The 14,112-nt window shown below is 33.9% G+C and overlaps 1 protein-coding gene across 1 annotated transcript; it reads right to left on the reverse strand.

Annotated features, from left to right (window-relative positions):
- Positions 1 to 8,080: 8,080 nt before the first annotated feature.
- On the reverse strand, positions 8,081 to 10,587 carry LOC105112382 (uncharacterized). The gene is made up of 3 exons (XM_011008077.1): positions 9,517 to 10,587; positions 8,920 to 9,034; positions 8,081 to 8,580 (listed from the first exon to the last, which is right to left on the reverse strand). The coding sequence occupies exons 1-3, from the start codon at positions 10,585 to 10,587 to the stop codon at positions 8,081 to 8,083; spliced, it is 1,686 nt and encodes a 561-aa protein (XP_011006379.1).
- Positions 10,588 to 14,112: the final 3,525 nt, after the last annotated feature.

Here is a 14,112-nt window from a genome sequence, read left to right on the forward strand (position 1 = left end):
TATCAACAACAAGATATTAATAAACCTTTCTTTTGTGCTCAATGTATCAACATATAATTATGGGGCTTTTCTTGGAAGAAAACAAAATTTTTGTTCTAATGTTTAAGGTTAACTTCCTTTGGTTAGGATTATTATTTTTGTCTTTTTTTGTCTTGTTTTTTTTAAATATATATACATACAATTTAAAAACACCATGCATCTTTAACCCATGTAATGAGCTTTCAGCTAATGACTCCCAGACCAGTTGGTCTTAGGGCATTAAGTGTTAAGACACCCCTACGAGCTTAGTAACTCGGGTCACAGATACTGATATATAAATAGTGCAATGTTTTATTTCCTTAAGCTTTTCTCCTCAACCCATGGGAATGTGCAGTTGAGCCCAAGAGGAAATATGAAAGATCTCTTCCAATGTACCTAGACCACATGGTAAAGCAATGAAGGCATCAGCATGGTTAAACATTGCATTCATTCGAGCCGACATTGTGGAGACCTGAAGTTCCTCTCCAATTGTTTTTCGAATGATGTCCCCTTGTGCTAAAGCTTTGGCGACGACCCCCAAAACTTGACTACCTCCTAAAAATGCAGCTATTGACACACCTCCCATTAACCCAAGACTGCTTCCCTCATACACTAAATGAATCTTTCTCTCAGCTAGCACTTGACCAAGATGATTTGCTGATTCTAAAAACTCCTTTTCTTTCCTAGGACTAGATCCACCGAAAACACAAATATTTCTTATATGATGACCTGAGGAACTTGCCATTTCTACACACTTCTGTATTTGTTGAATGTATGGGTTAAGTAGAAATGAAAGGAAGGAAGAGGGGATTTTATAGATGAGACATTAAAAAGCTAATCAAACCACCTATATGTAGGCCAACTAGAGTCTCACACACACACTTTCTCTCTCTCTCTTTATTTTTTTATTTAAAAAGCATATGTATAGGTGGTTGTGATTGTGGCTCACATCTTCCCTTGGTTTTATGTCCAAGAACAGTTTAAACGCCCTCTATGGGTCTTTTTTAGTCAGATTCCCAAGACTATGTCAAGCATGTTCTTTATGAAAATGGATTCATAAGTCATGAATTGCACGATACTTATCTCGACTATGATCAGACTTAAGAGTCAATAGAAAATTATCTAAAGACTCTCTGTGTTTTGAAATAAATCCCACCTTTTGACAACTTTCACAGTTTTTTCGGAATGCATGTGACTCCTTGAATATGGTGGGCCAGTAAAATCCACTTTGTAAGATTTCTACAGTCCTATTTTTTGACGAGAAATGATCCCCACGTGCCTTAGAGTGACAAAATTTAATGAAATTACTTACCTCATTATCGGGAAAGCATCTTTGAAATATTTGATCAGGATGATAATTGAATAAGGGTCATCCCAATAAAAGTTTTGCACGTTGTTCAAAAATATTCTTTTTTCTTCGGTACTCTAGTGAGCTGGCAAAAATCCTGAAGCAAGAAAAATGATATTTTTAGCAAACCAAGGCATTGAACTAAGAGAAAGTAGAGATTCATCAGGAAAAGAATAATTGATTGGTGTGATGTCGGGTGTCGAATCTGTTGTCACTTTTGATAAAAGATCCGCATCAACATTTTCGGTGCCTTTTTCATCATCGATGTCTTCCTGATTGGTCATGACATGAGGAAATGGAAGTGTTGGCAGAGAATCAGTCTTTTCCTTGCAATATTCAGATTCAACCCCTTCCTTACCCTTAGAGATTGACTCATCATCTTTCTCACAAGGTTCAAGAGTGGGTTTTTTAATAACCTTACCACTACGAAGAGTGATGACTGATTTGACTTGATCCATGTGTTGACTTCCAGAACTATTTGCATTTGCATTGTATTGCCCCTTGGGATTTTGCTGTGGTTGAGATGGAAACTTACCTATCTCTTGAAAATTGAGAGCAGATGTGAATTTTGCAAGAGTATCTTTAAAATCTGTTATGCTTTGAACAAATTGAGTGTTGATTGTCTCTTGCTTTTCAATGAATGCATACAAAGTTTCCTCAAAATTTCTTGTAGGAGGTGGAGCATAAGGAGGTACATATCCATGATAATTTTGGAAATTATGGTGTGCTTGAAACTGTGGTTGTGAAGTTTTTGCATTGTCACTCTTCCAATTGAAATTTTGGTGATTTCTCCAACCAGGGTTGTATGTTTGCAAATATGGGTTATGATTGGGCCTTTCAAAACTGTTTAAAGCATGAGCTTGTTCATCGAGACATTCCTTAAAAGAAGGTAAGGTTGGACAATCGTTGGTTGAGTGTTCATTTGTTTCACAGATTTGACACACAATGTTTTCAACAGATTTTAATTGACTACTCTTTTTCAATTCTAGTGCCTTGACTTTTCTAGCTAAAGATGCAAACTTGGCTTGAAGGTCATGATCTTCCCTGAGGTTATACATACCTCCACTAGATGTATGAGGTTGAGTTTTACTCGATGCCTCATAAGTACCCGCGGTGTCCTAATTTTGAGTATTTTTAGCTAACAAGTCTAAGTACTCCATTGCTTCATCAAGGTCTTTATCTTCAAAAGTTCCATTGCACATCAATTCAACCATTTGCCTATCTCTAGGTGTTAACCCTTCATAGAAAGGTGAAACCAATCTCCATGTTTCAAAACCATGATCAGGACAAGTACTAAGCAAGTCTCGATACCTATCCCAACATTGGTAAAATGTTTCTCCTGGTTTTTGAGTGAAAGTGGTGATTTGTCTTTTGAAAGAGTTTGTTCTGTGAGATGGAAAAAACTTCTTTAAAAATTGTTGTTGCATTTCATCCCAAGCACAAATGGATCCTGGTCTCAAATTTTGTAGCCATATTTTAGCTTTATCTTTTAATGAAAAAGGAAAAAGCATTAATCTGATGGTGTTCATGCTATAATTTGAATCATTATATGTGTTGCAAACCTCCTCAAATTCCCTTAAATACAAGTATGGATTTTCCAATTCTAAGCCATGAAAAGAAGGTAAAAGTTGAATAATGCTTGGCTTAAAATTAAAATGAGATGCATCAGGAGGAAAAACTATGCATGATGGTGCACTTGTTCTTATTGGATTCATATGGTCTCTAAGTGTTCTAGCACGATTATTCTCATTATTCTCATTATGAAGTGATTGATTATCTTCTTCGGCCATATTTTCTAAAAATAATGAGGATACCTTAAAAAGTCTACCACTTGATGTACGTGACCACACTCTCATCCACGTGTAGGAATAGAATAAAAGGAAGAAGAAAATAAAATAAGAAGAAACAAGAACAAAGAAACAAAGTTATATACAAGAAAAGTGAAAAGAGAAAATAAAATAAATATTATAATTTATACAAAACTTACCTCCCCGGCAACGACACCAAAAACTTGACACGACGAAAAGATTAATGTCTTCTCCCAAGTGCAGGAGTGTCGAAGTAATAAATAACCCAGCAAGACCGGGGTCGAACCACAGGGAGGTTAATTGTATAAATTATAAAGAAGAATAATACAACAACAATAATAATAATAACAACAATAATAATAATAACAACAACAATAATAACAATAATAACAATAATAGTAGTAGTAGTAGTAGTAGTAGTAGTAGTAGTAGTAGTAGTAATACTAATAATAATAATAATAATAATAATAATAATACAGAAAAAGAAGGAGAAGAGGATGAGAACTTTGAGATGGAATATTAATGTAACGATTAAACAATGATAATAACAAATGTCAAGGTTAAAGGATCCACTAATGGTATGTCAAACAAGTATAGTATAAACTCTTATTATGCAATTGGAAACCACACACAAAGGAGGTTCCAATCAGATTATAGATTGTTAACATGATTACATTAGTCATTTTATTCAATTAATGCTAATACTTGTAAATCTCGTCAAGCATTCATGATTATACTTATGTTAACAACAAATCAAGTTCCTTTCATAGCTCAGGTGTCGGTTATACCATACAGCATGGGCTATGAAGGTGCCAAGCATTTATTGTACCAAGTGTTATACAACATAAATCAAGATTAATCATTTAACAAGCAAAGTATTAAAGAGTAAACAAGATAACAAATATAAAACATGTTAGTATCAAACATTAAAGTCCATATTGAGTTTACACTATACTTATTCTGACACCATTAGTGTAACCTTTTCACATTGACATAATAAACTTAGCTAGACATAATGAAAGAAAGAAAAATAAATAAACAAAATAAGATAAAAGTTAACTAAGTAAATGAAAGTCATAAACTTGATATTAATGAAAGCAAAGCATAAACATTACAAAAAATACAAAGAGAGAAAGCAAGAGCATGATCTTGATCTGGAAACCAAGATGCCTAAATGCATGGCAAATGCCTCCTTTTATAGGCCAAAATTGGGAACTATTGATTTGATGACTAATTATAGGCCAAAATTGGGAGCTATTGATGTGATGACTAATTGATGAGTTGGTGGCCAACTCTTGACTTGGTGACAATCCTTATCTTCTCTTATCTACCCAAAACGTCATTGATAACGTCAACATTGGAGCCACTTGAAAACATGAAAGTTGTAGACAATTGTCTCAGCTTTGTTGTGTAAAAACTTCAGCTCATTTGGACTTCTAAAACTCCAGATATGGCCAAAATACTGAACAGTGCTCACACTGGAGGACAGCTTCGGGCTTCTTTGTTGTTGCTACAATTTGGTCTTGAAAATGAAATTTTTAGATCTTGGGCTCCATATGAAAGTTGTAGGCCTATGTCTTACCTTTCCATCCATATAAAGTAGACCTAAATCTGAGATCTATAGCTCTAGATATGACCCAATTACCGAACAGTGTTCCGGTTTGGAAAATTACCAAATAGTGTTCTGGTTTGGATTGCACCGACATCTCTTTTCAAATTTTGGTCATCTTTTTGCCCTTGCAATTTAAGTTCTTAAAGTCATCAATCAATCCTTTCATTTATGTGATAGGCCTGCATTTAAAATGAACATTTACCATAAAATAAAGGTATCTTATATTATTTGATATATTATTATAAAACATGCTTTAGTTAAGGAGTTATTGATACTTCAAGTGCAAAATGATGATATAAAACCATGATAAAAATGCACTTTTAAGTACTAATCACAAGGTACTTATCATTCAACTTCCATTAATCTATGCAGATAAACAAACCTTTCTTTTGTGCTTAATGTATCAACATATAATTATGGGGCTTTTCTTGGAAGAAAACAAAATTTTTGTTCTAATGTTTAAGGTTAACTTCCTTGGGTTGAGATTATTATTTTTGTCTCGTTGGGATTATTTTTTTGTCTTTTTTTTCTTTTTCTTTTAGATATATATACATATAATTTAAAAACACTATGCATTTTTAACTCATGTAACGAGCTTTCAGCTAATGACTCCCAGACTAGTTGGTCTTAGGGCATTAGGTGTTCAGACACCCCTACGAGCTTAGTAACTCGGGTCACAGATACTGATATGTAGATAGTGCAATGTTTGGTTCCCTTAAGCTTTTCTCCTCAACCTATGTAACAAGCATTGGGCCAATAGCTCCCAAGTTAGTTGACTTAGGTTGGGCTCCATATGAAAGTTGTAGGCCTATGTCTTACCTTTCCATCCATATAAAGTAGACCTAAATCTGAGATCTATAGCTCTAGATATGACCCAATTACCAAACAGTGTTTCGGTTTGGATTGCACCGACATCTCTTTTCTAATTTTGGTCATCTTGTTGCCCTTGCAATTTAAGTTCTTAAAGTCATCAATCAATCCTTTCATTTATGTGATAGGCCTGCATTAAAAATAGACATTTACCACAAATTATAGGTATCTTATATTATTAGATACATTATTATAAAACAAGCTTTGGTTAAGGAGTTATTGATACTTAAAGTGCAAAATGATGATATAAAACCATGATAAAAATGCACTTTTAAGTACTAATCACACCCCCCAACCAGCTTATTACTAGTCCCTAGTAATCAAAGCGTTAAAACAATTTACAAATTTCACAAAGCAAGGCATTCATCATTTAACTTCCATTAATCTATCCAGATAAACAAACTCTCATTATTCATAATTTAACTTCCATTAATCTATCCAGATAAACAAACTCTCATTTATATATATATCTGCTCAATACCTTTTAACAAGATATTCATAAACCTTTCTTTTGTGCTCAATGTATCAACACATAATTATGGGGCTTTTCTTGGAAGAAAACAAAATTTTTGTTCTAATAGTTAAGGTTAACTTCCTTAGGTTGGAATTATTATTTTTGTCTTTTTTTTCTTCTTGTTTTTTTTTTAAATATATATACATATAATTTAAAAACATCATGCATCTTTAACCCATGTAATGAGCTTTCGGCTAATGACTCCCAGACTAGATGGTCTTAGGGCATTAGGTGTTAAGACACCCCTACGAGCTTAGTAACTCGGGTCGCAGTTACTAATATGTAGATAGTGCAATGTTTGATTCCCTTAAGCTTTTCTCCTTAACCCATGTAACAAGTGTTGGGCCAATAGCTCCCAAGTCAGTTGACTTTAGGGTATTAAGTGTTAAAACACCCTTTCGGGCTTAATTGCTTAGGTTAGGGAGGCTACAAAACCAAACTTATCTACATTTTTATTATTATCATTTTTTTTTCTTTTTTTTCTTTTTTTTTAGTTATATACAATCCCTTTCCTTTAGTTGTTACCTTTAACAAAAGAACATAAATAATGTAATAATCCAATATGCAACCCAAAATCATATGTTAAAGTGTGTGTGTGTAAATTAAGGTTTAAGAATACATGTTAAATAAGTATATGAGCAGAATTAAGTGATAACAATGCGAGAGTTTGTAAACCTGAATATTTCAAGAAGTATTATAATAGACCTTATTAAGAATGGTTACTAAGATGCGTCTCAAGAGTCACTTTAACAAAAGAGCTTCTTTACTCTGCCATCTTAGTAACAACAATTATGCACATGCTTTATGAAATGGAAAACAAATTTTTTTTTTATCAACTACTACCCTCTCCCCCCAACCAAAACGAGACATTGTCCTCAATGTTCTAAGGTAGAAAGAAAGAGTATAGAAGATATCACCTGAAATGACGAACATTGACAAACCTGAAACACACTTAAACAAAAATAAGAAATAACAAAACACAATAATAAAATAAAAAGACACAAAAATTCACAAATGAAGGCTCAAATCCAATCTAAGCTTTTTACGGCTTTCCTTAGTTGACCAATTTATGCGACTCATGGAAGGATCAATTACAGGAATGAAAGATTGTAGTTGGTCAATCAATTGTTCAGCAGTAGCAGCAAAGATTATGATTTGTCGTGCAGAAGATGTTAGAAATTCCTGTTCCACAGCATGATCAAGAAAAGACAACAACTTATCATAATAACCATTAACATTTAACAAACCTATAGGTTTATGGTGAATGTGCAGTTGGGCCCAAGAGGAAAAATGAAAAATCTCTTCCAATGTGCCTAGACCACCTGTTAAAGCAATGAAGGCATCAACATGGTTAAACATTGCATTCATTCAAGCCGACATTGTGGAGACTTGATGTTCCTCTCCAATTGTTTTTCCAATGATGTCCCTTGTGCTAAAGCTTCGGGGACGACCCCCAAAACTTGACTACCTCCTAAAAATGCAGCTATTGACACACCTCCCATTAACCCAAGACTGCCTCCCCCATACACTAAATGAATCTTTCTGTCAGCTAGCACTTGACCAAGATGATTTGCTGATTCTAAAAACTATTTTTCATTCCCAGGACTAGATCCACCGAAAACACAAATATTTCTTATATGATGACTTGAGGAACTTGCCATTTCTGCACACTTCTGTAGTTGTTGAATGTATGGGTTGAGTAGAAATGAAAGGAAGGAAGAGAGGGTTTTATAGATGAGAAATTAGAAAGACAATCGTAACACCTATATATAGGCCAGCTGGAGTCTCACACACTCTCTCTCTCTCTCTGTATTTATTTACTTTTGAAAAAGCATGTGTATGTACAAGTAGTTATGATTATAGCTCACATCTTCCCTTGGTTTTACGTCCAAGAACGGCTTAAACGCCCTCTATGGGTCGGGGATAGGCTTCCCATCCAGTTTTCTTAAAAACTGGTAAACAGGGTATTTTTTAGTCAGATTCCCAAGACTAAGTCGATCATGTTCTTTATGAAAATGGGGCCATAAATCATGAATTGCACGATGCACATCTCCACTAGGATGCGTCTCAAGAGTCAATAGAAGATTATCTAAAGACTCCTTACTCAGGCCATCCTTAATGAATTGTATTTTATCTTCACGGTTTATAGATACCATTCCTAAAGAACGACATTGTGTATTACAAGTCCATCTAGCACATCGATGACATACTTTCAGTCGTTTTGCACGATGTTTCTTTACAAAAGTGCTTTTACCTGTTCTAGACATGTGTGAAATGAAGGAGTTAGAGGACTCACATGATAATCGATCCTTCGCTTTAATCAACCAGCGAATATCTTCAGGAATTCCATGATTCATTAACAATCTCAATCTTGCACATCTAGCACGGTAAATTTTTGTAATCGCATTCTGAGGCAAAGCGGGAAAATACTTTTTAATCTGCAATTTTTTAAGATTAGTGTCCATTTTCAAAATGAGAATTGGAAGAGAGATTCAAAGAATTGCACAAATATATACACAGATATCAGTTATTGTGGGAAACTGAAAGAATCGACTGAAGTCACAAAGTACTGTTGTCTGCCATTTGACCGGGATGAGAGAAACTAGCAAAAATCACTCAAAAAGAAACACAAAAACAATGTAAGAAAAACAAAATAATCAACCTTTATCTATAAGATCATTCAAACCAGTTGATTCATTTTCACTAGGAAAATTATCAAAGTAAGCTTTCAAACGATGTCCATTTTCCTTAAAAACATTGTCATTCATTGAATTCTCAATATCATAGGCCCCATAAGGATTGTTCCATCTTGATCTTAGCTCTCTAGGGAATGAATAGAGTTGAGAATTATAAAAAAAAACTTTTTGACCAGTGTCAACTTTTTGACAATTTTCACAAGTTTTGCAGAATGCATGCGTGTCCTTGAACATGGTGGGCAATAAAATCCATTTTGAAAGATTTTTATAGCTGTCTTTTTTCACGAGAAATAACTTCCACATGCTTCAGAATGACAAAGTTTAATGACACTACTTACCTCATTGTCGGGAATGAATCTTTGAAATATTTGATCAGGACAATATTTGAATAAGTTAGGGTTATCACAATAAAAGTTCTTCACTTCATTCAAAAACTTTTCTTTGTCTTGGGTACTCCAATCAGCTGGCAAATCTCCTAAAGCAAGAAAATTGTTATTTTTATCACACCAAGGAATTGGACTAAGAGAAAGTAAGGATTCGTTAGGAAAGTAATCATCGATTGGTGTGATGTCAAATGTCAAATCTGTTGTCGTTGTTGACAAAAGATTCACATCAACATTTTCGGTGCTTGTTTCATCCGTGATTTCTTCCTTGGAATAAATCATTTGCAAATCTTCAGATTCATCTAACTCATTTTTACTTAAAGTAGATTCAAGTTGATCATAAACTAATTCGTCAATATGATCTACTTCTTGTAAATCATTATCATCTCTAGGTTGCTTGCAAATGTTGAAAATATTCATCTCCAATGTCATGTTTCGAAATGATAGCTTCATCAGTCCATTCCTATAATTAATCAATGCGTTAGAGGTTGCAAGAAACGAATGTCCTAAATTAATAGGAAATGAATTACATGCTTCAACAGGTTTTGTGTCCAAGACAATAAAATCCACAGGATAAATGAATTTATCAACTTGTACTAACACATCTTCAATTATTCCTCTAGGCACTTTTACAGATCTATCGGCAAGTAAAAGAGATATAGAAGTTGGTTTTAACTCACCTAGATTGAGACTCTGAAAAACTGAATATGGAAGTAAATTCACACTAGCTCCAAGATCAAGTAAGGCTCTTTCAATTTTTTGTTCTCCAATAAAGCAAGAAATTGTAGGACAACCAGGGTCTTTATATTTCAAAGCATTATTGTTCTGAAGAATAGCACTTACTTGTTCGGCTAGAAAGGCTTTCTTTTTCACATTCAGTTTTCTCTTCACAATGCATAGATCTTTCAAAAATTTAGCATAGGAAGGAACCTGTTTAATAGCATCCAGCAAAGGTATATTGATCCTTACCTGTTTGAAAATTTCAAAAATTTCAGAGTTGTGATTGACTTTCCTTTGTTTGGTCATGGCTTGAGGAAATGGAAGTGCTGGCGGTGAATCAGTCGTTTCTTTGCAATTTTCAGATTCAACCCCTTCCTTACCCTCAGAGATTGACTCATCATCTTTCTCATAAGGTTTAATAGAGGGTTTTTCAATAACCTTACCACTACGCAGAGTAGTGACTGATTTGACTTGATCCATGTGTTGGCTTCCGGAACTACTTGCATTTGCATTGTATTGCCCCTTGGGATTTTGTTGTGTTTGAGATGGAAACTTACCTTTCTCTTGGAAACTGAGAGCAGATGTTAATTTAGCAAGAGTATCTTTAAAATCTGTCATGTTGATGTTAATTTTGCAAGAGTATCTTTAAAATCTGTCATGTTTTGAGCAAGTTGAGTATTGATTGTCTCTTGCTTTTCAATGAATGCATACAATGTTTCCTCAAGATTTCTTCTAGAAGGTGGAGCATAAGGAGGTGCATATCCATGAGAATTTTGGAAATTGTGGTGTGCTTGAAATGGTGGTTGTGAAGTTTGTGCATTGTTGTTCTCACTCTTCCAACTAAAATTTGGGTGATTTCTCCAATCAAGGTTGTATGTTTTTTAGTATGGGTTGTAGTTGGCCCTTTGAAAACTGTTTAAAGCATAGGCTTGTTCATGGAGACATTCCTTAAAAGAAAGCAAGGTTGGACAATCGTTGGTTGAGTGTTCATTTGTTTCACAGATTTGACACACAATATTTTCAACAGATTTTAATTGATCACTCTTTTTCAATTCTAGTGCCTCGACTTTTCTAGCTAAAGAAGCAAACTTGGCTTGAAGGTCATCATCTTCCTAAAGGTTGTACATACCTCCACTAGATATATAAGGTTGAGTTTTACTCGGTGCCTCATAAGTACCCGCGGTGCCTCATAAGTACCCGCGGTGTCTCAATTTTGAGCATTTTCAAATAACAAGTCTAAGTACTCCATTGCTTCATCAGGGTCTTTATCTTCAAAAGTTCCATTGCACATCAATTCAACCATTTGCCTATCTTTAGGTGTTAACCCTTCATAGAAATGTGAAACCAATCTCCATGTTTCAAAACCATGATGAGGGCAAGTACTAAGCAAGTCTCGATACCTATCCCAACATTGGTAAAATGTTTCTCCTGGTTTTTGAGTGAAAGTGGTGATTTGTCTCTTGAAAGAGTTTGTTCTATGAGATGGAAAAAACTTCTTTAAAAATTGTTGTTGCATTTCATCCCAAGCACGAATGGATCCTGGTCTTAAATTTTGTAGCCATGTTTTAGCTTTATCTTTTAATGAAAAAGGAAAAAGCTTTAATCTGATGGTGTTCATGCTACAATTTAAATTATTATATGTGTTGCAAACCTCCTCAAATTCCCTTAAATACAAGTATGGATTTTCCAATTCTAAACCATGAAAAGAAGGTAAAAGTTGAATAATACCTGGGGAAAAGAAGATAAAAGTTGAATAATACCTGGTTTAAAATTAAAATGAGATGCATCGGGAGGAAAAACTATGCATGATGGTGCACTTGTTCTTGTGGGATTCATGTGGTCTCTAAGTGTTCTAGCACGGTTATTCTCATTATTCTCATTATGAAGTGATTGATTATCTTCTTCGGCCATATTTTCTGAAAATGATGAGGATACCCTACAAAGTCTACCACTTGATGTACGTGACCACACTCTCATGCACGTGTAGGAGTGCACGCGTAGGAATAGAATAAAAGGAAGAAGAAAACAAAAGAAGGAGAAAGAAAACAAAATAAGGAGAAACAAAATAAAAGAGACAAACTTGTATACAAGAAAAGTGAAAAGAGAAAATAAAATAAAAACTATAATTTATACAAGACTTACCTCCCCGGTAACGGCGCCAAAAACTTGACATGACTAAAAGATTGATGTCTTCTCCCAAGTGCAAGAGTGTCGAAGTAATAAATAACCCGACAAGACTGGGGTCGAACCACAGGGAGGTTAATTGTACAAATTATAAACGACAATAGTACAACAACAATAATAGTAATAACAACAACAATAATAATAGTAATAACAATAATAACAACAATGACAATAACAATAATAACTATAATAATAATAATAATAATAATAATAATAATAATAATAATAATAATGAAAGAGAAGAAGAAGAAGATGATGAGAACTTGGAGATGAAAAATTAATGTAAGGATTAAACAATAATAATAACAAATGTCAAGGTTAGAGGATCCACTAATGGTATGTCAAACAAGTATAGTATAAACTCTTATTATTCAATAGGAAACCACACACAAAGGAGGTTCCATTCTGATTATAGATTGTTAACATGATTACATTAGTCATCTTATTCAATTAATGCTAATACTTGTAAATCTCGTCAAGCATTCATGATTATAATTTATGTTAACAACAAATCAAGTTCCTTTCATATCTCAGGTGTCGGTTATACCATACAGTATGAGCTATGAAAGTGCCAAGCATTTGTTGTACCAAGTGTTATACAACATAAATCAAGATTAGTCATTTAACAAGCAAAGTATTAAAGAGTGAACAAGATAACAAATACAAAACATGTTAGTATCAAACATTAAAATCCATATTAAGTTTACACTATACTTATTCTTACACTATTAGTGTAGCCTTTTCACCTTGACATAATAAATATAGCTAGACATAATGAAAGAAAGAAAAATAAATAAACAAAATAAGAACATAAATAAGATAAAAGTTAACTACGTAAATGAAAGGAAATGAAAGGCATAAACTTGATATTAATGAAAGCAAAGCATAAACATTACAAAAAATACAAAGAGAGAAAGGAAGAGCATGATCTTGATCTGGAAACCAAGATGCCTAAATGCATGGCAAATGCCTCCTTTTATAGGCCAAAATTGGGAACTATTGATTTGATGACTAATTGATGAGTGGGTGGCCAACTCTTGACTTAGTGACAATCCTTATCTTCTCTTGTCTGTCCAAAACGTCATTGATAACGTCAAAATTGGAGCCACTCAAAATTCAGCTCATTTGGACTTCTAGAACTCCAGATATGGCCAAAAGACTGAATAGTGCTCGGGCTGGAGGACAGATTCGGGCTTCTTTGTTGTTGCTACAATTTGGACTTGAAAATGGCCTTTTTAGATCTTGGGATCCATATGAAAGTTGTAGGCCTATGTCTTACCTTTCCATCCATATAAAGTAGACCTAAATCTGAGATCTATAACTCCAGATATGACCCAATTACCGAATAGTGTTCCGGTTTGGATTGCACCGACATCTCTTTTCTAATTTTGGTCATCTCTTTGCCCTTGCAATTTAAGTTCTTAAAGTCATAAATCAATCCTTTCATTTATGTGATAGGCCTGCATTTAAAATGAATATTTACCACAAATTAAAGGTATCTTATATTATTAGATATATTATTATAAAACATGCTTTAGTTAAGGAGTTATTGATACTTCAAGTGCAAAATGATGATATAAAACCATGATAAAAATGCACTTTTAAGTACTAATCACACCCCCCAACCAGCTTATTACTAGTCCCAGGACTAGATCCACCGAAAACATAAATACTTTTTATTTGATGACTTGAGGAACTTGCCATTTCTACACACTTCTATATTTGATGAATGTATGGATTGAGTGGAAATGAAGGGAAGGAAAAGAGGATTTTATAGATGAGAAATTAGAAAGGCAATCATACCACCTATATATAGGCTAGCTAGAGTCTCACACACTCTCTCTCTTTCTCTTTATTTATTTATTTATTTATTTACTTTTGAAAAAGCATGTGTATGTACAGGTAGTTGTGATTGTGGCTCACATCTTCCCTTGGTTTTACGTCCAAGAACGACTTAAA

The sequence above is a fragment of the Populus euphratica genome, unplaced genomic scaffold (assembly GCF_000495115.2).
Source record: "Populus euphratica unplaced genomic scaffold, PopEup_1.0 scaffold568.1, whole genome shotgun sequence".
Taxonomy (NCBI): domain Eukaryota; kingdom Viridiplantae; phylum Streptophyta; class Magnoliopsida; order Malpighiales; family Salicaceae; genus Populus; species Populus euphratica.

Coding starts and splice junctions, on each gene's coding strand:
- LOC105112382 (XM_011008077.1), bottom strand. CDS start 10,587: ATGACAGATTTTAAAGATACTCTTGCTAAATTAACATCTGCTCTCAGT. Junction 9,035..9,516: donor TGCAAATGATTTATTCCAAG/GAAGAAATCACG, acceptor GACACTGGTCAA/AAAGTTTTTTTTTATAATTC. Junction 8,581..8,919: donor AATGAATGACAATGTTTTTA/AGGAAAATGGAC, acceptor CCGCTTTGCCTC/AGAATGCGATTACAAAAATT.